Source organism: Lampetra planeri, chromosome 19, assembly GCF_965212315.1.
Source record: "Lampetra planeri chromosome 19, kcLamPlan1.2.h2, whole genome shotgun sequence".
In the NCBI taxonomy this organism is placed as follows: Eukaryota; Metazoa; Chordata; class Hyperoartia; order Petromyzontiformes; family Petromyzontidae; genus Lampetra; species Lampetra planeri.
In genome coordinates this window covers 12689567-12715898 of record NC_136125.1, presented here as the reverse complement: position 1 = coordinate 12715898, position 26332 = coordinate 12689567, and the positions used below count along the sequence as shown (strand labels likewise).

General features: G+C 48.8%; 1 protein-coding gene across 5 annotated transcripts in view; it reads left to right on the top strand.

The window, feature by feature from the left end:
* Nucleotides 1-26332, top strand: part of LOC144724151 (protocadherin Fat 1-like) — a 227325-nt gene that overhangs the window by 161801 nt on the left and 39192 nt on the right. For 3 of the 5 annotated variants that reach the window (XM_078603070.1, XM_078603068.1, XM_078603066.1), the window contains exons 8-13: nt 283-422; nt 14330-14605; nt 15361-15574; nt 15857-19546; nt 20447-20836; nt 25324-25520. In XM_078603070.1, coding sequence (XP_078459196.1) covers nt 283-422; nt 14330-14605; nt 15361-15574; nt 15857-19546; nt 20447-20836; nt 25324-25520 — 4907 coding nt within the window. The remainder of the gene's footprint in view (nt 1-282; nt 423-14329; nt 14606-15360; nt 15575-15856; nt 19547-20446; nt 20837-25323; nt 25521-26332) is intronic. The other 2 variants (XM_078603071.1, XM_078603067.1) reach the window with 1 other exon arrangement.

Below are 26332 nucleotides of genomic sequence, written 5' to 3'. Positions count from 1 at the left end.
CACCACGCTGATTGGCGTGTGGCTTGGTGGAGTGGTGCCCCGGGATAACGCTCCCCACTGACGTTGCTCATGGCCAGGAATCAAGCTTAGCTTGCTGGGTCCATAGCGCGCAGTGTGCTACTTGCTGTTGACGCTGCTTCTCCATTTGTATTATAACTGAGCTAGTATGGTCAGATGTGCAATGACGCATCGAGGAGAACCAATCTCGATCGCGAACAAGTTTCAATCGGCACACAATGACGGTCGTCGCGCTCACTGCTTGCGGTCATCTCGTCTGAACAGGTGGCAATGTGGACAACAAATTCCACATTAAGAAACACACCGGCACTCTGGAGCTGGCCAAGAACCTGGATGCTGAGCGAATGTCCTTCTACAACCTGACTGTGATGGTGACCGATGGAACCAACTCTGCAATGACGCAGGTGTGTGTGTGTGCGTCGTTCAGGGCAGGGCTAAGGTATTAATGCAAGGGGCCGTTCGATAGAATTAAGGGCATGAGGGTGTCTTTAGGTGGGTTAGATTGAGGGCTATTAGATTGAGGAAGGATGTGAGAGAATTGGGTCTTAAGGCTCGGCAGGAAACTTCCTTAAATCGGGGAAAATGTCACAGTGCTTGTGTCCACATGCTCAGCTATTAGATCCAGTGGGGGAGATGGCCTTGAGCTTGGCAGCATGGAAGGTTTGGGTATAGGATGTGTCAGCGGTAATAACATGGCTCATCATTTGTGACTCAAAGCAATTGCCATTCTCACACATACGCAAATGCGATGGTTTTATGCGCAAGCTTCAAGTTGACTGAAAGGTGCTTGGCACTCATGGTACATTTACTTAAAGAACTTGAAAAATTCAAGAACCATCCGTGAGGGTTTTCCTTTCAACCTCAACTGTCGTGGACATTTTAACATCAATGCTTTTTTTGTTTCTGTCTGGCTGTTCTCAACCTCCCACCCTGCCCCATCTCCGTCTTCTCTCCCTTCACTTACAGATGTAAAAATAACACAAAATGTACCCTGCCAAGGTCATTTCAAAATAAGTGGTGGTAACATCGCCATGTTCTCGTTAACAATATGTGCTGCTGCAATAAGACCTGTTCATGTGACCGAGAGAAAACGGAGGGAGATGTTTTTTAACGTGAAAATTCATGCAAAAGATCACATTTGAGAAAATCAATGTTCCCAGTGGTTAAACCAACATCGGCATAATTTGATGGGAAGAGAAATACACTCGAAGGGTTGGAATGTCAGCGTTGGAATGGAGGCAGACTAATGCGTGACGAGTTTCATTGTTCAATCGTAATCCACCAACTTCTATTTGAACAAAAGGTTGTTCGGTGATGCCATGCATGAGGTCCTCTCAGCAAGTCATTCATGCCTATAAATTGTAATACTTTCAAAGCGCTTTCAGATTTAACATGCTACCTCGCCAGAAATAGTTTTGGAAGCATGCAAAATCAAATTAGTTTTAGATTAAATTTCATAATAGGCAGCGATTATCTGAAAACGACCGTGCAATAACGAATATGGATTTGCTATGGCACTTAAAGAGAAGGCATGCATATTGTCTACATTAATTTATATAAATTATCGTAATACAGATTTACTGTGCCTTTTCACAGGGAACTAACTCTTTTCTGCGTTTGTTTATTTATTTTGTTATGTGTTATGTAGATTTGTATGCGCGCCACCCAGAGTAAACGTAATCAATAAAGATGCACACGGATGGGTGTCGACCACCAGCAGCGGCAACGTGGCAATGGGTTTTTACCAAACGAGGTCGCTTGTTGGAAACAAAAATGTTACTTGCCAAATTTCGGACGGTGGCACCCGGCACACATGGCTTGTTCTTTTTTAAAAGAACGTCTTTTACTCCAGTCGTGAAGCAGATGTTTTTATGTTGTTAGTTTACCCACAGTATTAGCCAGGGTGGCCATGCGTTTCGAGCCGCGAGCCTTTGCGCAAGCGCATCACAGACTGCAGGATGCATACTTGAGCCCTTTTGATACAGCTTGGCTATACTCCCATGAGTTAACATTTCTAAAGCAACATTAAAACGGGGGTTCATTTTTCCTTTGAATTCAGAAATCGGCAGCCATATTTGCTCTAATTGTATATAATTGCAAGTTGAAGTTAACAATTAGAATGTATCTTGCTGTGTACTGTCATGCAGGGCCATGCTAAATCATTTTTACATTTTCGTTATAAACCTTTATTTATATTTCCGGGGAACCATTCTGCTAATTATCAGCATTAAATAGATTTTTTTTATGCAATATAATCCAAAAAAATGCATTTGTGAAGCGTATAATTGCCACAGCGTGTGTATATTTGTCGGCTACTGACAGAAGCAGCTTGAAAGGGATGTGAAGTTCAAAAAGGCAAACCTGTCAATAGATCAGGTCGATAATATTTCATTGCGACCTTTATCTTCCCATAAAAGATATACCACTGTGCATTGTGGCGTTTCACTTTCATCGCAGTGCTGCAAGAGTTGCCTCAACATGTGAAGAAAGTGTTGATTTCTGCTCAGTCGTTTCAAAGCTCCTTGCAACATAAAACCTTTTCCACTATATGTAAATAGAAAGGGGTTGAGTGAGAGTATTCTTGAGTTTAAACATTATCACATCTTCTAATGTGTATTCAGGTGGTATGCTGAGGCTTGTGCCAAGTGGGTAGAATGGTACTACTAATCCTGATGATGATGATGAGACCTTTGCTGGATAAAGGCCTTCCCATGCCATGCTGATCATAGGGGTTGTTTGACCATACTTCACCACGCAGGTTAATGCAGGCTGTGAAGGAAGGAGCCATGACTAGTTAATAGATCACTCACCACGCGCTATTAGCTATGGTCAGCAATGAAACATAAGGCAGCATGGACAGAGTGCCGTGAGCTAAACACTGTGCCACCACTCCACCCAGTTAATTGGGTACCTATCTCATGTTAGAAAACACAACCTTTCTGCACCACTTATTTGAAATGTACTACATTGGTTTGGCAGTTCTCTCTCTTGTAGCGGCATTGAGAAAGTGTCACTCCAAAGAGTGCCAATGATCACCGTCCGCTTCTGTGCAGTCATATTCGTGGCTTTGAATATTATGCCCGAATAAACTGCCTTGCCAATCGACTTTGCTTGTCGTAGAGACAACAGCGCCTCTCTCAGAAGGCAAGAGGCGGCGCACTTGATAGTGGTCACGGCTTCAAGGGACGCGGGTATTCTCTCTCGATGAATCTGCGATGCAAACTGGGCGCTCAGGGGCATTATGCGATCGCAGTGGGCATCCCTCCGGGGAACGTGAAAGATCGGTCTGCGTTAGAGAACCGATTCTTTTTTCACCGCAAGCGACCGTTTCTTTTGTAGGAATCTGCTCGCCGGCTGACGTAACCTTTTCCCTGTGTGTGACCCCACCGCCTGCAAGATGGACTCATTGTCATCACGGTGCACGTGTTGAGCACAGAATCAGATGGCTTTCCCACCTGGTCGCCAACCCTCACGTTTCCCGTGGATGCTCTGTAGTGAGAGATTTGTGTTAAGCTCTCTCATAGGGATTTGACAAGCGTTGCTGTAGACTGCCGTGACTTCCTCTCTGTAATAATTACCACCACAAAGAGGCCTGTTGTGCAAGAGTGCGCATTTAGAACTGCATTAAGATCACTCTCAAGGTGTCAGGGTTCAGATTTATCCAGCACAAATGCTTCGGCCCAATGCCGCCCAGTTCCAGTGCTGAAGACACTGAGTAATGTAAACACTTAACTGAAGCTGAACTGAAGCTGAACTTCTGTGTGAAGCCATACAATGCCACAGCAAGTGAGGGCAGAACAGCGTCTAGTTTAGCGCAGCCAAAACCGCGTATTTCATATCAGCATTTGCTTATGGAGTGGCCCATTCAATATGAATTGTCCATTGAACATAAATGAGATACGGTTGCATATTTAAACGGTTTTGTATTTAATGCTCGCTGTTGATCCACATCAATACCTAGAGCTCTGGTGCAGATGTTGTAAAGTTCTTCCCTGAGTGCCGTAGTACTCCATTGAGTAGTGAAGGTGGACACGGGAGAGCTAACATGCGTGATCAGTGGAGGAGGATCGTTCAACTTTCGCTCCAGTGTTTGCATTGTCCTCTTAATTACGCTTCCAATACGATCGCGAATTGTTGCAGCTGGCGTACGTACAAGTCCATGAGCCAAGTACATTGTGCTCAAGGATTGAAGCCTCTGGACGTTGCCCATTGGTTTTGCTTATTAGGCCAGAACAAGCAGTAAGAAGCAGCTCACTTGTAAGAAACTAGGTCATTTGGCAAATTATTCATAATGGAGTCTACACATTGGTGAATGCTTTTAATTCCAGTCAATGTTCGTTTTTTATGCGTAATGCTTTCACATGGTTGTTATGTTCACAACAAGAAATGCGTATGACGTGCTTTTGGATGACCATCATGAACCCTTGAGTGTAATAAATACCGCAGAAAAAAACATATGCATCGTATTTGGCGACATGGCTTTATATTAATAGGAAATGTGGAGAAAAAATAGAGTACAGTACATTGTTGCATATCAATACCCCACAATTAAAAAAAGATTTACACTTATGTGAATGCTTCACCAGTAGATGTATCGTTCATGAGACTAATACATGGATCACAGCACGGTATTTTTAAGTTATGTATTGTCTAACTGCATTCATTTATTATGCTTTTAAAATTGAGACTGTATACATTTTTTTTTTACAAATACAGTTCTTGAAGCGAACAGTACGTGCGTGTATCCACATTTTTATTGTTGCAGCGACTATCCAATATTTTATTTGGAAGGTAAATAATTACGATATAATGTTTAGTTTTTTAAGATCCAATGTATCAGTGGTTGTGCTGCTCATGCCAGGATTATAATCTGAATGGCTATACGCGACCTTGCTATTGCAGAGATGAACATTTGGGCTTCAATAGCAGTAATTAAATGTTTCGGAATACAAAGTCAGATTTCACGACCTGTTGACCAGAGCCTCAAGCAACAGGAAGTAAATGAACACATTAAGCTGATTTAATTGCAGGCCCGTTCGAGAGAATGTAAGTGATGTGTAAACATTGGGTTGTCGAGCATTAATCCAACCTAATATTCGCATATCACTTACTCCCGAATTTGCATAATTGAGATGGAATATCTGTAACCTGCCCTTGCAAAGTGCATGCTTTTTCTTCGTTTAATGAGGGAGTGGAATCATTTTTGAGCTGATTGTTTTCCTAGATGCCCTCTGCAGCGATTTAGTCAGGTCAGTTAGTTTCATGAATATTAATGCTTTTGTAGTACATAGCACCAGTCGAGCAGCTAATTTGTCTTTGGTTGGCTCTGTTTTAAATACACCGGTCCCTCTTGATCTCCCCTTCTCGCAAATGTCACATTTATCTCTGTGATTTCAACAGTTTCATTGTTCCCTTCAATACATTAAGGGGTACGGAGCTATATATTACAAGAATACCACGGTATCATACATCACAAAGCAGCGATATATTTTTTTTTCCTACTTGTATCCATTTTGACCATCGCTGGTCAATTTTCTCAAACCTTGTAAAATGAATTGAGAAGCCAGTCTATTAAAACGCCGCGTCATGTGGGCCAGCTCGATTGAACTGTGGGCACGATTTCCATATTGAAGGCACCGTTGTCTTTGCAAGCAGGGGGTCATCAAGTTCCATTTATCCAGGGACGGGACGTGTCCAACTAGTTCATCCTCGTGGCGTGGCTCAGCCCCCCCCCCCCTCCTTCCACCTGCTTGCGAGTGTGCGGCCGTGGCAGAGCCGTCGGCATGTCCCACAACAAAGTTTGATTTCCGGCCATGGCTGACATGCGGCAAATGATATCAGCGCTTCTCCCAGACTCTTCCTCGGTTGACTCGGCCTCGACTGAGTGCTTGGTGCGGTGTGTAACATCGGCACCTATGGAAGGAAATGTGGCCCGGGGCGTGGTACTGGCTACACCCCCCCCTACACCCCGTAAACCTTGATAGGTACTTGCCAAAAGAACTTGATCAGTCTGAAGGTCAAGCCTGGGATTATTGTTTTAGTCTTCATGTGTGCAATTAAACACACATGCATGCATACATATACTTTAAGGAGCCACTGAGTTTCATACAACTCATACTGAGCAAAGTCCAGCCGACACAGGGGAAGCAGATACGCGTGTGTGTGTGCGTGTGTGTGTGCGTGTGTGTGTGTGCGTGTGTGTGTGTGCGTGTGTGTGTGTGTGTGTGCGAGCCCTGTTGGAAGACTTTACCTATGCCAGATATTTTATTAGCCACTTGTGGAGGTTTATCGTCCATGCTGCGGTTACTTCTGTCGATTAATCATTCGTAAACATTACAACAGGGTGTGTAGACAGTGGCCAGAACTTTGATCTGACATTCAATTCCAACACCTCCATCAAACAAACGGTCTCTTAGCACAGTGCTAGGATCTCGATTAAAGCGTCCATTACTGCACAACCAACACCACATTTCACACCGCACTGCTTTGTCCCTGTCCTGCCATCCAGGTAGGAGACTGACTTACCCGGCCTTGTGAGGTGACAACAGAAGAGATTCATCTGCAAGGAGTGTGCCCGTGTGAGCACCTTCGTCAGTGATATCGCTTCTGTAAACTGCATGAGAACATATTTGGGAAAAAACAGTGTGTGTGTGTGTGTCTCAAATAACACTTCGCAGGCAAAAGAACAAATCATGATATGATGAAATCTTGCACTGAGTACATTGGATAGAGGCTCACGGAGCATAAAGGATAGTTATTGACATACGACGTGTCTGGAAAACATCCATTAATCCAAATAGTAGTAATATGAAAGAATTACAGCCCTTCACATGTTCAAGAATGCATGAAAAGACACTTCATCATTTGAAGGGTTGATTGCAAGTGATTTAATGAACGGTGTGCACAATTTCACATTTTTTGACAGGAGCCCTCAACCCAATCCGCTATTTATTGGGAGCCTTATATAACACTTATGCATTTTGTTTTAGCCATTCAGTCAAATGTGTGTGTGTTGCTTTAGATGCACGCTGTGGAAAATATTCCATACGTTTAGGCGATGCATCATCAGAGACAGCTTTAAACGTGTTCGTGAAAAACTAATTTCCTTAGTGCCGCTTTCTGTGTTCAGTTGACAGTCCTTCCCCCCCCGCACCTCCGATTAGCACGGTTGGCTACGTACGGTACGAAATAAGTTCAGCATGCATGCATACGTACATACGTGTGGGTACATCGTCTGTGCCACACAAAGGCTCATGATGGTTGCCATGGGCCTTTTTTTTTTACTTTACCAACCCTCACGAGGTACCCTCTTTCGGATGTGCGCTTTATTTGATCCCCACGTGCCCACAAGACAAGTCGCCGTAGGTGAGCTGGGCGGTGGAACGAAAAATCCGTGGAGTTTGAGGCAGGCGTGCGTGACCTCCAGCCCACCCAGCTGCCCCTTTCTTTATCCGGGATATTTTTCAAAGGTTTATTTTTTATGTCTCGTCTCATGCGGCGCTTTCTTGTTCGGTTTTTCCATTATGGGGTCGAAAGGTTTTTTTTGTTTAAATAGAACTAAAAAAATAGCAGCAATGTGTGCTCATGGTTTTATAAGCTAATGTTAAATAGAACGTCACGCACTATGACATTTCTATGGAAACTATGTCTCAGAACTGAGTTTTAAGTCTTGCGCGTGGATTTCAACAACCGAAAAAGAATGCCAGCGATAACTACACAGAAAGGGAGTTTTAGTTAATCAACGAAGTCATTTACATGTAGAGCAACACTGTTTACATAAAATAAGATTGGTTGCATGTGCAAACGATTACTTGCATATGGGCTTTGGGCTTGCATGTGGTTGGTCGAACGTGCTACCCCTTGATAAGTTACTCCAGATGCTATTTGTGGTGGAGCCTGTGTGAATTAGCCACTGATGGACAGGTTCAATATCAAGTGCCCTCTTTGGAGAGGGGTCTCAATGCAATGGATTAGTTTAAATAAAGAAAATGACTCCCGCCGTCAGTAAATTGGCGATCATTATCACCGGGCCTTTTTAAAGTGAATCTCACTGAACCTTGGCACTGTGATTCTCTTTGGCTGCGTTTTTTACATTCATTGCATCTGGATTTTTAAGGGCAGAATTGCCCAATTATTAACGCTTCTATAATGTTTTTATTAATACATTGTATACTGAAAATCATCTCTCTCTTTACAAAGGAGGAGCTGTGTTCTGCCTTAATTACACAGATGAACAAATCTGCAACATAGGATTAGTTTTTGCTGCACATGTAAACGCACATCAGAGCATTAGAGCATCCAGACATTGTCAGCGTTCTTTTTAAGCAACGGTCTGATGACTCAGTTATTAAGAACAACAACCCATCTAAATAAATGTGAGCAAAATGAGAGTCGCAAACAACGAGTTCCGCGTACGTTGAGGATGTCTGTATGACAGACACAAACAGAAAACACGTTAGAAGACATATGCCTGGGGAAGTTATTAGAGGCAAACCGGGATGAGAAGTAATGACTTAAAGAGGCGAGGGAGACCAGGCTGAGTGCTTTTGAAAGACTAAACTGGATAATCGACAAGGACCAAGACAATGCTCCTCCTGGAATGTTTCACTGAGGTGCACATTGCCTGCCCTTACATCCGCAACGGAGCTTTGACCAATGCCAAAATGGATGGAAAAAAAATCCGAAAACTCCACGTAAAGAACCGTGGAGGGATATACGCGAACAAATAAGGTTACGAAAACAAGTTGAGAGGGATAATATTGACTGCTTAGCAAGGCAAGTCGGCTTAGGCAGGACACATCACTGGGGAGGATGATGGCTGACGGTCGAGGCTGACGATGGAGTGGCAGCCAAGAGAGCGAACAAACCGCAGCCGCTGCCGTGACGGCGCAGTGGGACGGGACGGGTGCAGAGGATCGGTAGATCGGTAGGTGGTGACATCGCAAGATCACGAGGGATGGGGGGGGGAAACGCCTTGGGTCGTGCCGTGTCATCACTGACCCTCATCCAGCCATTAGATAGGCCGTGGCTGATGATGACGATGGATGTTAGTTGAACTTCTTTAGCACCGTACGTTGCCAAGCGTGGTCATGGGAGATGTGGAACTATAATGATTCTATATGAAACAGTATGATACTGGTATAAATAAAAGGTGGCATGGATACTCCACAACGTTACATAGAACTAAACTCTTTAAAACTAAACTGTTTTGTTTATTTTACCAGGTAAGGTCCACTGGCAACAAATGATAGTTCAACGAAGTGGCGTCTGGAAATGTCTAGCAGTCAAATACTCTAAACGCACGTTGTTTCTAAATGTGGAGGGGAAAACTGGAGGACCCGGAGAAAAATCCACACGACCACAGGGAGTACACGCAAACTCCACATATATAGCAGGCGTCAGGGCTGGGATCGAACTCACGACCTGCTGTATACCCAGCGAGGTTGTAAACATCTCGCCACTGTGGCGCCCTTTAACGAATGTCACCAATCTCAATCGTAAACCACTTTTATTGACCAAAACCTCAACTTTACAAGCTAAATCGTAATCTTGTGTCTGAACCACGTGACTTTGACCTGACACCCCCCCCCTTGTGTTCTTGCCCAGGTCGTACGTTAATTTTGTCATTTGAAAAAAAAATTAATCGCGACCAACATTTGTTATCGTTCCCAAGCTTCCTCAATCGCTCACTTGTCTCGTGGCGAAGGAACCACCACACGAGGGCTGCGGTGGATTGCAGCGTTAACCTTGCTGCTACGTCACCCTGCCTTGTACGGTTATTCCATTTCACATACCAATTTTTGATAATTTCTCATGAACAGCTTGGGGCCTCCGTAAGTTGTAAGCAGCTGTCTAGCTGGCAACATCAGAGCTTATTATTTTTCAAGGACATTGCACTCATCCACGCTCACTTAATGAGTTATAATTATTTATCACACCCAGCCATCCACTGGGTGTAATTGGGCTTTGCCAATTGTTGGCTCACCGGTGTCTGAAGCGATGGAGAAATAGCAAGACCAGTTAGTGCAGTTTGGGTGAAACATTACTGAAATCCACTGAACATAGAAAAAATTCAGTGAACCAAGGTGGGCAGCAATGGTTGATGTAATATACCTTCCAGTCTCATAACAAAGGCAGACGTGTGAGGACAAGGTTTCCCGTTATAGCCATCGAGCGAGTGCCATTAGTAAGCGTGTACAGGATTATCGCTAGCGAGGCACACGAGGGGGACAAGGGTCTGATGTGGTCTGTACTCGACTCATTTAGGGTTTAATTGACCTGTGTTGACCCGATATGGGTGCAGATACAAATGAACACTGGTTTCTTTGCTTGCCTGGGATTTGAACCCAGGTCGCTGACATTGTAGCACAACGCCTTCCTTCATCGTTATTCCACCACGAATGGACTCGTACACATACCCGCTCACAGTTAAGTAAGTGGTGATCGTGTAAAAAGAGTATTTTAAACGACCGTCACTGGAATTGTTATTGTTTTGATTACCACTGGAATGATGAATATGTATTATTGCCGATGACCGGTCACCCTACAGGCACGTCATCACAGAAGCCCCATTATTCCTCGGATGGGTGAGCACCAGGGCTTCGGAATCCGAATCAACAAATGGCTTGCCATGTGCAGTTGTCGGCTTGCCAGATGTTGTGGCTGTGAGGTGGCCACGGGATGACATTGCTAAGTGCAATGCCCTCGAATTGCTTGGGTTTCTTCAAATAATAATAACAATAATGTGCACTTATAAGGCACCCTTCATAGTTTCCCACCACAACTATTCCCAACACTCATTAATCGTATTAGCCAAACATCCAAATGCAGGACCCTCCGGAGAAGAGTCTCGAAACTTGGTGTGTCCCACCCACCCACCCACCCCCTGGGTAAATGCTTCACATTAATCGCCACGCTACCGCATGCGCACGCAAGCAAGTGAAGTCCTCCGTCGTTTTACTTTTCGTGGGCCACACAAAGTTACAACTCGCCCCGCGGCGCTTATCGATTCAAAATGTGCTCGTGATCGATGTGCGCGTGCACTCGTCGCTGCAAGCAGCCCCCACCGCGGTGGTCGGGCTTCCCCTTCCCCACTTGGATCGCTCTCTCGTCGTGTGTGTCCGCCCAGACCGAGCGGTCGTTGAGGCGGCAGGGAAGACGGAAAAACTGCTCGCCTTGACAGTTCTCCCTTCTGTTGTTCTCGTCTGCAACAAAACACATCAAGTGCCCAACAACGATACAGATGTCCCATTGTGTGTGGCGCAGTTTATGTTGATGTCACAGCGAAAACAAATAGTTTGGAGAGCGAGTAAATTGCAATGGGAACGAAGCCACTTGTATTGCAGTGGAAAACACGCGGCTGGAGTGACTCATTGCTGAACGCAGAGGCAGAGCCTCGTATACCGCAGAGCTCGAGTGTGCACTTGCGTTGGTTGGTCAAGCTGAGACCATTAGCTCCGACTACTCCTTGAATCTATATCGGACCCTGGGTGTGTGAACACACACGGAAGAAAATGAACGGGTCAATAATTGTTGTTCGAATTGTACGTTTTGGACCCTGTCTCTCGCTGTGTGTGCTATCTCCTTTCGCAAAGACTTTGGTGACCGTCGCCTTCCATTGAGCTCAGTCACCAATATTAATTATTGTATATTACTTGAGAACTTTGCATTGGAACCCCTCCCCCCCCCCAGTTGCATCCAATTGCTCATTGCTTATGTACTTAGCCAGTTGTCTTCGTGTAAGAGTAAGGCTAAGAATTAGTTGTTCTATCTACTACTGAACAAACTCAACAATCCCTTACAATAGAGTGGCTTTTTGTTAAATGTGTTGCACAACAATATTATAAGTTTGTTTAAAAACCCTGAAGAGAACTTAAATATGTTTACTCTGGCCAATGTGAATTATGTGCGCAGAATATACAATACCTGACGCAGATGTGTATTTTATTAAGACATGACGTCAGCTATTTTCATCAGCGGAGTAGTGACTCTTGAAAACGTCTCCTTGAAGCTGCGTGGCGATGCCTTCCTCTGTGGCTCCCCAACTCACCACCGCCCCTTTGGTGGAGACAATTTATTGACGACTGCTCTCGCCTGCTCGCCTGCTCAGTGTCACGGCCGTAGGTTTATCTGGGTTTTCGTCACCAAAAAATAATTGTCACTTGTGACATTGAAGGGCCGGCGGCACGGCTAGCATCAGTGGCGCGTGATATCTTAACTGGTCCTGGCTCCCCCCCCCGCTAATGGCGAACTCGCAGGTGCAGTATGGGGCAAGGAGGCCTTCATCCAGCAGTGGATTGACAGCTGTCTGCAAAACGTTGTTTTGTTGATATTGGAGGCATGGCATGAGATGAAGACAAGTTCTTCTGGAATGCTCGCATCGTTACTTCTGCTTCCATAACAACTTTCATCTTTTACTTACCACTTGGCGGGCACTCCTTCGTGCTCTGCCGCTCTGCCATGAGTGTTCCTCGCATTTAAACGTGACCTTTATATTTTACAAATTAGAAATTTTCATTGCTTTTAAATATCACATTTATACCATTCCTTTAGTGTGCAATTACCTGGTCACTGGGATGAGACCATCATCTTGCTGTTAGAACGAATTTGGTTACCCAGGTTCTAACCCACAAGCACAGAGAGGCTTGGCGCTCTTCACCCAGAAATTACGAGTCTCCTGAGCCACCTTGCAACTGGTCTTGTGTTCACGACGACATGCAGGGCACGTGTGACCTTGGCCGTGATATAAGTACAACAGATGGGCAACACACGTGCGTGCTATTTTTACATTTTGGAGATTAAAATATAAAAGTTTAGCTCGTTTGTCAAGAAATACATCATCCCACTTCGTCTGCTCCAAAGCACATCATCGCTAGCTTGCAATGTAGCCTTTTAGTTATTATTTGCTAATTGTTGAGTGTCAACTCCTTTCATTGTGTAAACGTAATTGTGTATGCAAATAGAAATTAAAAAGCCGAGGGTCTATCACTCTCAGAGAGCCAGGATTTGGGATAATTAACAATTTAGACATAATCAGCCTTTCCCTTCCATTATTTGTAATCTTTTGTCTGAGCTGTTTAATTTTTGTCATGCATAATTGCCAGATTAATAATGTGCGATAGTGGCAAGGTCACACAGTTTTTCAACTCCGTGTCAGTCTGTGTGAAGCTGCTTGGTCATTTGCCGCGTTTGGGTGGTGCATTTCCCTTGTGCCTAGACTGCCCTCTGCCGACTGATATTTGGAATGCAAGCCTCCCAGCTGCTCGTAGCACCGCATTGCACATACCTTGCATGGATTTTAGTGCAATATCATCATGCCCCTGCACTTAACCTATCAATACGAGCATTGTGTGCGACTTTCATGGACAACTTGTAACACATTTAACGTGTAAACTCGTTTTTTATTTCAGAAAGGGGTACAGTCTGACTCAAATGTAATTCACTTGCATGTCCGATTAGCACGGTTGGCTATGTACGGTGCAGAGGAAGTCCAACCAAACAAACATACATATTCATATGGGGCAAGAGTCGGGGATCGTGTTGCTGACAGTAATTTGAGGCTGTTGCAGTCGACCATGATAGTGAAACGTGACCCGGGACGAAGGCCCCCCCCCACTCCTGCTTGTAACTGCTAGGCAGTGGGTCAGTTGTGCCTCATGACCTGTGATAAATGACCCTTAGACTGCCGATAAGTGGCCCATAAAGTGTTCTGCTTGTTGGGTTCACTGGCTGCTGGAGTCCGCAAGTCCCTGGTGTGGCATGGAGGGCAGCAACGGGAGTCGCCGCTCTTGACAACCGAGAGGTTGAACTCTCACAAGTTGAAAGTCGTGTTTTTATGGGTTTCGTGCCAACTTAAACACTTTCACTTAAACGGTTTCAGATCGAAATGAATGATATATTTTATAGTTCACAGCGAGTAATTTAGTATAGATGGGAATGGATTCATATTATCCAAGCAAAACATGCGGCCAGCCAATGTGAGTGGAGGGAATGTGGAATAAAAATAAAAGTTGTGTATTTCACAAAAAAAGAACATGACATGTGTAACTGGTTAAGGACGAACATTAATTTGTCTTTGGTTTGAAATTTACGAATTAACAAAATAAATAACAAAAATTGAATAAAATACTGCCGTGTTTGAAACAATTAATCCGCAGCATGTATGCATTGGCAGGATGCGCACAAACTCAATCTCAGATTGAGTGAATAAGCAGGCATATCGATGTGCACCACGCAGGGAGATTGTTGCCTTTGTACATCTGCAGCACGGGGCTGACACTTTACCCCCCGCCCCCCCTTGTGCCGGCCCCAGGTGGAGGTGAGCGTCATCAACACCAACGAGCATCGGCCGCAGTTCTCGCGGACGCGCTACGAGGTGAGCGTCTCCGAGGAGACGCCTCCCAACACGGAGATCCTGCGGCTGAACGCGACGGACCGCGACGACACGAGCTCGCTCACCTTCTCCATCGTGAGCAGCACCGACGTCGCCAGCCTGCGCAAGTTCAAGCTCGACTACAACACGGGCGCGCTCTCCACCGTCGAGAGCCTGGACCACGAGACCAAGCAGAGCCACATCCTCACCGTCATGGTAACGACGTTGCTGCTTCACAGAGAGGCACGCACGGCGGGGGGGGAGGGGGGTGGCGGGGGGGGGGCGCTGCTTTGTGGTTGAATTTTATTTGTGTGCAGCCTGCGTGAATGTTCCCGCTGCGTTAACTGAAGGTGTTGGATTTGTGCCGAGGGAATGTGGAATTTCCCACACTGCCTCAGAGCTGGCTGGGCATTGTCGTATATTGCTCTTCTGGGTGGTGGGATTCTCTGCACCTTATCACTGCCTCGAATGGCCACGGTGGCACCCACAGGTTCTGGCACCAAGCATAGACACATGTCACATTGAGGTGGCCACATGGCTCAAGGACATGGGTTCAAATCCAGGTCTGTGCTTAAACTGGCTTCTCAAGTGTATAGTGGATTGATGGTTTCAGCTCGGTCACCCGTTTCAGTACAAAATAAAACATCTCATTACATTTGGTTTCCACTTTTTCTGGCTAAATCCCATTAATGTTAAAATATGAATTTGACTGTCATGTGAAAGACGTTACTCTTATATGCAGAGCGGGTGGGAAGGTGGTTCCATCGACTGTGCAGACCAGGGGTCACTTGCAGGTATCTCGAAGGTCGCTCTGCGGCATGCACATCAAGGGCTTCTATCAACATGAAAGGGTCCACTGCTCTGCGAGAGTTCAGAATGGATTTGGCAGCGGGATACACGTTGGAAAATAATGGCAGCAATTATTATTAAATTAATTGACAATAACCATTTGCTTGACTTTCCTTTGCAAGCAGGTGAGGGACAGCGAGATCCCCGTGCAGAAGGCGTACGCGACGGTGGTGGTGAACGTGCGAGACTCCAACGACCACGCGCCCCTCTTCACCAGCCGCCACTACGAGGGCCGCGTGGTCGAGTCGGCCGCCCTGGGCTCCGCCGTGCTGGAGGTCGTCGCCCTCGACCGCGACAGGGGCCCCAACGCCGAGGTCACCTACAGCATCGAAGCCGGTAACCAGCCGCCTCTCCCAGCCGCCTCTCCCTCAGCCACTTCTTTCCCAGCCACATCTCCCAGCCACCTCATCCATGCTACAGCTTCCCCCATAATGTATGGTAACAATTCCATTTGGTCTACAAATTCACTCGTTTAGTCACTAAAAAAACCCGTCAATAAGTAAAAATGTATCTAAACGCAGTGAGGAACAAAATAAGTCAGTATTATTTACGCGTGCTACTTTAAAACGTTCGCGGTGGTCTTTTCTCTCCCCGCGCGCCCCGCGCGTCGTCTGACAGGAAACGTGGGGAATTCGTTCACCATCCACCCCACGATGGGCATCCTCTCCGTGGCCAAGGAGCTGGACAGGGCCGTGGTGGAGGCCTACGAGCTGGCGCTGAGGGCGGTGGACAGGGGGGAGCCGCCCCGCAGCGCCACCGCCGCCGTCCGCGTGCTCGTCACCGTCGCGGACAACGCCCCGCCGAAATTCGCCTCCAAAGACTACTCGGCGGAGGTCAGCGAAGGGGCCAGGCCCGGGAGCTTCGTGCTCATGGTGACGGCCTCCAGTCGCTCGACGGTCAATTACGAAATAAGGGACGGGAATTTCGAGGATACCTTTTACGTGAATCCGACCTCCGGGGTCATCACCACCAAAGAGCTCCTGGACTATGAACGGAAGCCGTCGTACCAACTGACAATACAGGCCACAAACATGGTGGGGCTCTCGACCAATGCGTCCGTGTCGATCCACCTGAGCGACGAGAACGACAATGCGCCCGTGTTCGATTGCCCGCAGTACCGCGGGGTCGTCAGCGAGGAGGCGCAGGCACACACCGTGGTGCTCAACGGCAAGAACGTCCCCCTCGTTATCCGCGCCACCGACCTGGACAGTGAACAGAACTCGCTGCTCGTCTATCAGATCGTCGAGCACGAAGCCCAGACGTACTTTTCCATCGATTCCAGCACGGGGGCCATCAAGATGATCAAGGTGCTCGATCACGAAAAGACGCCCGAGTTCCACTTCCAGGTGCGCGTGTCGGACAGCGGCAGCCCGAAGCTTTCCGCCGAAACGCCCGCCAACGTGACCATCACGGTGCTGGACGCCAACGACTCTCCGCCAATATTCTCGAGGGCCGTGTACGAGACGGTGCTGCTCACGCCGACCTACAGCGGCGTCCGCCTGCTGAGCATGTCGGCCACCGACCCGGACACCGACGCCTCGCTGACCTTCAGCATCTCGACTGGAAACGTCGGAGACAAGTTCGCCATCAATGCTCGGACCGGCGACATCTCGGTACAGAATGCCACTCACCTTCGGAGCCGATACGAGCTCGCGGTCAAGGTGTTCGACGGGAAATTTGTGAGCACAGCACAGGTGAAGGTTTCGGTTCGGGAGATATCCACCGGCGAACTCCGGGTTCCGCAGACGTACTCCGCGAGCGTTCCGGAGAACAGCACGGAGGTCGTCGTCCTGGCCGTGATCGCGGCCGTGGGCAGCGGCGTGAACGAGCCGCTGACCTACAGCGTGCTCAACCCGAGCGGGATGTTCGAGATCAAGCCGACCGCGGGGATCCTGCAAACGACGGGCGTTCCGTTTGACAGGGAGAAGCAGGAGCGCTACGAAGTGTTGGTGGAGGTGAGGAGCGACGCCCGGGCGCGGCCGAACATCGCGCACGCCGTGGTCACGGTCTGCGTGGAGGACGTCAACGACAATGCCCCGATCTTCGTCAACCTGCCGTACTACGCCGTCGTGGAGGTGGACGCGGCGCCGGGAAGCGTCGTGTACACGATCGCGGCCGTCGACAGGGACGTCGGCCGGAACGGCGAGGTGAGCTACTCGCTGAAGGAGGAGCACGAGTACTTTGACGTCGAGGCACGCAGCGGCGACGTCTCGCTGAGGAGGAGTTTCACCGCGGACATGTCGAGCAAGGACTTTACCGTAAACGTGGTGGCAACGGACTCTGGGGTGCATCCATTATCGTCCGAAGTCAGCCTCCCGGTGACCGTTATTAACAAGGCTATGCCCATATTTGAAAGGCCGTTCTACAGTAAGTCGGTACCCGAGAACATTAAGCCGCACACGCCAATTCTTAACCTTCAGGCGAAGAGTCCAGAGGGCCTGCCTCTCATTTTCAGCATCACGGACGGTGACCCCTTCAACCAGTTCTCGATCGACTTCAACACGGGCGTCGTGAATGTCATCGGCTCGCTGGACCACGAGACGCAGACGACCTTCAAGCTGACGGTGCGAGCCACGGACTCGGTGACGGGCTCGCACGCCGAGGTGAACCTGGACATCCTCGTTCAGGACGTCAACGACAACCCTCCGCTCTTCTCTCAGAGCGCCTACGCCACCACGCTGTCTGAAGCGGCGCTCATCGGGATCTCCGTCCTTCAGGTGAGCGCCACCGACGCCGACATCGGCTCCAACAAGGCGCTCTACTACCAAATTATCAACAACGGGAAGAACAGCAGCGAGTGCTTTTACATCGACTCCAGCAGCGGGCTTATTTTGACCTCCAGATTCCTGGATTACGAGCAAAACCAGGTCCATAATTTCTTGGTGAGGGCGTCGGATAGTGGCATGCCCTTCCTTACCAGCGACGTTCCGGTGACGATCACCGTCACCGACATAAACGACAACCCTCCCGTGTTCAACCAACTGCTGTACGAAGCGTTTGTGAGCGAGCTTGCTCCGCGCGGCCACTTCGTCACCAGGGTGCAGGCTTCTGACGCCGACGCGTCAGACACCGACAAGCTTGAGTACAGCATCCTCTCTGGCAACGACCACATGAACTTCGTGGTCGACAGCAAGTCCGGCATAATCTCCATCTCCAACCTACGCAAACAAACGCTGGCTCCGCAGTACCGCCTCAACATCTCCGTGTCGGACGGGGTGTTCACGAGCACGGCCCAGGTGCACGTGAACATCCAGAGCGCAAATCTGCACAGCCCCATCTTCGGCCAAAATGAGTACGTGAAGGAGATCCCGGAGAATTCCGAGGTAGGCACCCTGCTCACCTTGGTGCAGGCCACCGACAAGGACTGGGGCCCGCTGGGGCACGTGTCGTACTCCATCGTGAATCAGTTTGCGGGTGACAGGTTTACCATCGACGAGAACGGGCAGATTTTCACGAGCGAGCCCCTCGACAGAGAAGACCCGCTGGAAAGAGTCTTCGACATTAACATCATGGCCAAGGACGGGGGAGGCAGGGTGGGCTTCACCACGGTGAAAGTCATCGCCACCGACGAGAACGACAACAAGCCCACGTTTGTCACCAACGAGTATTTTGGGAACGTCCTTGCGAGCGCAGACAAGGGGACCGCGATCCTGCAGGTCTTAGCCACGGACCCGGACGAGGGAAGCAACGCAGATCTCGTCTACACGCTCTACAAAGGGGAGTCGGACTCCGCGGAGGACGTCCTGGAAGTGCAGCCCCTGACGGGACACATCGTCACCAAGGAGAGCCTCGTTGGCCTGGAAGGGTCGCGGATGTCGTTCTTCGTCAAAGCGGAGGACAAGGGGCCGGAGAGGAAGCACTCCGTCGTTCCCGTCTCCGTCTCCGTGCTGCCCGCCGACGCGGAGCTGCCGGCCTTCACGGAGGCGGCCTACGCGCTGACGGTCGCCGAGGACGCGGAGGTGGGCAGCGAGATCGGCGCGGCGAGGCTCGCGGGCAACGACAGCGCCACCTACGCCGCGGTCCCCGGCGGCGGCGTAGCGGAGAACAACGCGGACGACACGTTCGTGGTGCTGAGCCAGACCGGGCGGCTGAAGGTGGCCAAGGCCCTCGACCACGAGACCGTGAGGAGCTACCGGTTCGGGGTCAAAGCCACGTACCGGCGGGACGAAGTGGACGTGGTCGCGCAGGTGCTGGTGACGGTGCACGTCGGGGACGTGAACGACAACCGGCCTGTGTTCGAGTCGAGCGTCTACGAGGGCGTGGTGATGGAGAACCTCCCTGCCGGGGTGCCGGTCGTGCAAGTGAGAGGTAATGGATCTGCGCACAGCCATGCTCGCTTCACACCGCTGCCTTTTGCCAATCGCCAAATGTGCGTGCGTATGTTGCACTTCTATCGCACCATATACGTAGTCGACCGTGTTAATTGGAGGTGCGTGGGAAGGACAACCAACTAAACTCAAAAAGCAGTTGTCAAAAAATTTGTTTTCAATCTAGATTCAAAAGGGCATAGCTCCAGTGGCTTCCAAATATCGGAAGTAAGAGCGTTCAAGACTGCCGCAGAAATCGCATCTTCTGCGGCAGTGTTGCAGCAAATCGAAGTAGCTGGGGAAAACCCACACTTACATGACAATCGCGTGAAACAAGATCACGCAGATAGCTCTCAAGTGTACTTGGTCCACTGGTAGGGTTGCTGTCTCTCGGAGATTTCATGGGAGGAAGTGATGTAATATTGGTCAACTGACTAAATTCGGGACTTTTAATGTCCCGGCAAGACTTACAGCTTGTCCAGAATGGCTACCTCACTCACAAGAAGATCCTGGAAATGCCAGGACAGGTGGCACAACCCTCTGCCGGCGACAGGTTGGGCATTCCACGCACGTTCCCTCGTACGCGACGCTCGCACGCACCGTCCACAGTGCTGCCTCCCACACGCTGCACCGTCCGCCCGCACGCACGCACACACGTACGCACACACGCACACACACGCACGCACACACGCACACACGCACACACGCACGCACACACACGCACGCACAAACGCACGCACACACGCACACACACACACACGCACGCACACACGCACGCACACACGCACGCACAGACGCACACATGCACACACGCACGCACGCACCTCCAAGCACGCATTCCGCAGTTGGCGCCATTCGCCCTCCCGACTCGCCGTTCCCGCCGCTCCGTTTTGACTTCCAGCGACGGACCGGGACGGCGGCGCTAACGGGCAGCTGGCGTACAGCCTGGCGGAGGAGGCCGTCGTCGAGGGCGGCGCGGCTCGGGACCTCTTCTCGGTGGACGCCGAGAGCGGCTGGGTGCGCACGCTGCGCCCGCTGGACCGCGAGGCCCGGGCCGGGCACGAGCTGGTGGTCGTGGCGACCGACCTGGGCGACCCGGCGCGGCTGTCGGCCACGGCGAGTGTGCGCGTCGCCGTGGCCGACGCCAACGACTGCCCGCCGCGGTTCTCGCGCGACACGTACGCCGGCGACGTGCCGGAGGACTCGGCGCCCGGCCAGGTGGTGGCCGTCGTCGGGGCGGACGACGCGGACGCCACGCCGGACAACGGGCAGCTGACGTACTACCTGACAGGTGCCCCCCCCCCCCCCCGCGCATCGCGGCGGACGCTCTGCCGGGCCACCTATTGCACGTCCTGCGCGAGCCGCGGACGGTGGCGATTGGCGTCGAATTGTTGACGTGTTTCTTCGTGCGTTTGTTTACGCGGTTTCACTGGGTGCGTCACGCTGTGAACGTTTTAGGTTTCAAGTGTTTGCGTGCGCGTCGTTGCGTGTTGTTATCGTTTCCTTATTCTGGGAATTTAATATGAACAATGTTGTGGCGTCATCGCCAAAAGGGCTGCCATTTTCAAATTATTTTAAAGAGTGAAAATTGCCTGCATTGAGTGATTTTAAAACACAAGTCTTCGAATTTGAAGAACGGGCATAACCATCCAGTTGCATTGTCCAGCATGTATGTCCTACAAATCAAATTTACCTGCTGCTTGCAATGTTAGCAAATGACAAAAAACACATTAATTATTGAATATCATGGGTTATAATCTGCACTCAAGCTGGTGATTGTATTGAACATCAATTTCATATGTTTTAGATTTTCAGAATTACATTTTAAAGCATTTATTGCCCACAACACATTCCTGCGGAGGGAGCTGGTAGGAACGTTGGGTTGCTCGGTCAATGGCCAGGGTCAACGGCGGCGTGGTGTATTCCGCAAATATGCTCGACTCTGAGGGCTGGCACAAGCCGGCGTGAGTTGGTTAAACCTTGAGTTTTATAAGGGCACCACGGGGTGACCAGCCCCTCCCCACCCAGCCCCACCCCTCCCACCCCCACCCAGCTCCTCCCCACCCAGCCCCTCCCCACCCTCCCCTCCCCACCCAGCCCCACCCTCCCCACCCAGCCCCTCCCCACCCTCCCCACCCAGCCCCACCCTCCCCACCCAGCCCCTCCCCACCCTCCCCTCCCCACCCAGCCCTTCCCTCCCCACCCAGCCCCTCCCTGCACGACGGACACAATAATCCCTTGTGGGCTGGTGTAACCAGGAGGTTCCTACCAGTATTGAGCTCGTTCAGTTAAATGTCAAAGACAAATTATGTAATCAGGAAGTTCGCTCACCGGCTGTGAGTGTTTTTTAATGTAACGTCTACAAATACAATGTTGTGTTTAATGGTTCGGCAGACAGCTGTAGATATAATCGGATCTATTTTTGACGATCTTTGTCTCTGAGGATTCAACATTACTGCCACTTTGCACGCAAGGTGGAGAAATCCGAAACATATTTACTTGCACTGCTTGCTTATTGTAGGCAGTTAAATGAGGCAGTTATAATTTTTTATCCCAAAAATATTATTTCAAATGTAGTTATTGTCTAGAAGCTCATGCAAATTATGTTTGATTGCATGAGTAAGTGCATTTAACAGGACAATTTTCATCTACACGTGGTTGATCTGCAACTTATGCTAATCAGTCAAAATAATTGTTCCTGCTGCTTTTGAAAGTGTCCCAGGGAGAGAAATTAGGTGCTTTCTATTCTTAATTCGCATGAACAATACACTTTAAATGTTGCTCAGAGGAAATACTACAGGTGGCTCTGAAAAGTGGCTTTTTTGTTAAAAAGGGCTTGATTTATTTACGTGCAAGTGATTGGGAAATTAAGTTGCGTACCACTGGTGGCGACTCTGTCAAACATTCCCGTGACCTTCCCACATTCTCGGACAGTTATTGGGGTGCAAAGTGAGCAGCCGCTGTTTGTGAGAAATGGGTTAAAGTTTTCCCACGAATCCTGTTAATCTTGTCAATATGAGGACAAGTAACTTGGGACAGCCTGTAAAGGATGGATGACTTCTCTATGAGTGGTATGAATAACACATCCATTGATCCTTACAAAATATTATAAATGACCGGAGTTCGCGTGATGGTCGATCTTTCCAGACTGTGAACCCTGGCTCATAAACGTAGTCGAAACCCAGGCTGATCTTCTGAACTTGATGTGTTTAATGAGCTTGGCCTTCACCAAAACGGAGTGGTGACAGATCCATTGCAGTGAGAGAGGGATAAGGCATGCTGACAACTCTTAAGTAACATTTAAAGTGCAATCCCCAGCCAGTCCACAGTGTGGTGCTGTTGAACTTACATCTGAGATGTGATAACTCATCAAGATAGTCGTGTACTCCTGTTCTACTGTATGCTTTCAAAGTAAATAATTAAATGTTTTAGTTAGTTGAATTGTTTTCAAAGGTGATGGGCGGATTTTTTCGACTTAAAGTTAATGCTCACAGTAGTAGCTAATTTTTGACGTGAAAATTTTGGCTGAAGGTTGTTTCATATGTTTTCATGAAATGCATTTTTAATCTTGATTTGAAGCTTTCGTGACTGCAGGAATCCATACTTTTTGGTTCTTTCGGTAAAGTCACGTAGGTAGAAACAAATCATAGATCACGACGTTTCGATCGCCACACATTTTTGTCATGTTTTTCCACAACCATAAATCCAAATGTGCTATCGGCGTCGTGTCACGAGACCAAGGACCCATTCGTATTTCTCGCAGAGCGGTCCAACTCGTGGTGTTAAAGATGACGGTCCACAGAAGCCGATGTCACAGAGCTCCCTTTGCGATCCCTTCAAGTGATCTCCGGTCAACACAGTCGAGGGCCACCACTCCCCCACCCCCTCTGCGTACGAGAGGAACGTTCCTCGCAAGAGAGACAAACCGTTATTTACTTCTCAACGCTAGAACGTTTGGCCAAATTAAGTGCAGAAGTGAATATTCATGAAATGAGCGGTCAATGACGACTTGGCTGAGCCCATCAACTCACCACACTTGGGAATCCCCCCGTTTAATCACAGATGGCTGCCTCAATTTCAACCAAAGATCTCAGCAATGCCAGCTCTACGCTCTGACCTCGGAGGTCACCTGCCTTACCTCAGAATTCCAAACAAAATTCATGTCCACGCTTTACCATCGCCGATTTTATATTGTTCCACTCATGCAGTACAGCTCAGACGGAGTCCCTCGCAGCATTAATCTATTTCATTGTGAGGTGCCTCCATCCATATTCAGGGATATTTTCCCCTTTTGATGCCGGCTCTGCTGATTCCACGCGACACATTCACACTGCAGAAGTGAGAGAGCGGAAAATGAAAGTCCAACACCGAATGAAGGGTAAGGACAGTAAAGCTCGTACTCGGTGCACACGCAGCCAATCTTTATCACTTGGTTCATGCCTTTTGAACGACACATATTTTTCATTTGAAAACATATTTCGTAAGGACAGCCAGGCGTCCTGATGAGAACCATTGAGTGGAGATGAATATGCACACTTAACAGTTAAATTGTCAAACCCCAAAGGCAGTCTCATCTCCAACGCAGTGTCCTCGCCTTGTTATTCCAACTCTCAGGAGGACGCTATGGCCTGACTGAGTCTTGAACGTTTTCTGCCACGTCTTTGAAAAGTCTCGGCGGGGTGACCGTGCTGAGTGTTTTTTGTCTGCGCGCTGCGAGGTGACGGCGACGGAACGCTCAGCAGGATTTGTGGGCTTCCATCACCTTGATTTTTGTCAGCTGTTGTGTGCCTCGACTGGGAGCCGAGGGTCAGCGTCAAGGACAAGAAGCCGTAAATTGTTTTGGACAAAATTGTGACCCGTGGAACCTGCGTCCGTTGGCTTTACAGGGAACCGCACACTGTACTTTGTTTACTCCATGAGGATTTTTAGCAAAAAAAGTCAAATGCACACGAGCTCAGTGTATTGGACGCATTTATGAATGCATTAATCAGTGGATTTCCACAGATGATAACGGTTATAGAGATTCGAATGACGGTGTCACTGCTGCGGTAAACAACGGAATTTCTCTGGGATAATGAGAGTGGATCTTATTTAATTGACCTTCAACCGGCCTCAAGTGGGGTGTCCTGAATGCACTCGCTTATTTCAAACCAAATTAAACGGGTTTCTTTCTCCTTGAGGGAACTTAGATGCACGGTCACTGTTCTGTTTCTTTGTAAAATAAAGTTTATATATTTAAAAAATGTATGCTACCATCACCAGCTGCTCGCTAAGCACCATGGAGGTGGTGGTTAGAGAGCAACTCACATTCAAAAGATTTTGAGATTCAGAATTCAAATCCCAGGAGAACTCAAGCGAAAATGAGCAATAATGATGAGTGCTATGGTGGCCTCAAAAAGTGGCTCAGATTTTCCCCGATAATTGAAATAATTCCCGATGAACATGTATCCCAATTTTACAGGAAATTGAAAACTCGCCGTGTTAAAGCCTTGTAAAAATCTTCAATATTTCTCCAGCATCATTTTATTTCAGGACAAATTAGTTGTTCTGTGTTCACTTTTTATACGTTCCAGTGGGAAACAAACATTATTGTTCGTTGGAAACTTTGATACGATTCTAACTTCCCGCGTGCAGCGCTCTGTTCAATCGTGCTCCTCTATTCCCTCGGCGCTTTTGGGCGTGCGTCGTCGTCCTCGTTGCGAGGCGCGATACGGAGAAATACGGCGGCGGCGATGTCGAAGTGTGACAGAGACGGCGTGCGTCCGTGTCGCACCGCAGGCGGCGACCCGCTCGGCCAGTTCGCCATCGGCTACATTCAGGGCGAGTGGAAGCTGCACCTGAAGCAGCCGGTCGACCGGGAGGAGAGGGACCGCTACCAGATCGAAGTGACGGCCACGGACGGGGCGTTTGTGAGCAAGGCCGTCGTGGACGTCGCCGTGCTGGACGCCAACGACAACAGCCCCGTGTGCGACAAGGTACGGGGGGGAGGGCGGTCCCGAGAACCGCGCCCTTCTCTCGTGGGACCTGCACGCCCGTGTCGTCCGTGGCCATCACTTTGTGCGTTTAGTTTGTTGTCCTTCCCCCCCCCGCACCTCCGATTGGCGCGGTTGGCTACGTATGGTGCGGAGGAAGTTCGACGCGCGTGCGTGCGGTGTCTTGGTATGCGCGCAGTTGAAATAATTCGGCATTTGAAAAAAATGCAGCTCAGCTCTGTCCACCCAGAGATATAGATTAGTACGCTACCGTTAGTTTATCGGCAGGTCATGTGTGGTGGGGTGAAGTGTGGCTGCTCGTTCCTCTTGCAATACATGTGGCCTGTGAGGAGGAGGAGTAGGCAAAATACCATCTAGAGGGGTTCAGTGGTGTGAAATAAGACACGTCGCAACAACCTTAGCCTACGCAGAAGTCAAGCACAGAGAGATTGGCGGATTAAACTACTGAAGCAAGTAGCTTCACTTGAACTCTCACTTGGGCTTTTACATTTTCAACACTATTGAAAATATTTAGATGCCAAAATAGGTTGGTGAGTAAATTGCATCTACATAAGGTAAACATCGGTCCCCTGCATAGTGCTCTCTCAGCTCAAGTTTGCTGACAATTTAAACCTTTTAGATGATTTGTTAAAGCTGTAGGTTCCCACACGTACCCCCCACCTGAAGCTGTTTCTTGACTCGACCTATATAGCGTAGGCAGGTGAAGAGATCGTGTGGTCATCAATAGCCACTCAGTGTACATCAAACCTGCTGCCCCGGAACTGAAAGTTAAATATATTATCTTCTTCACAAAG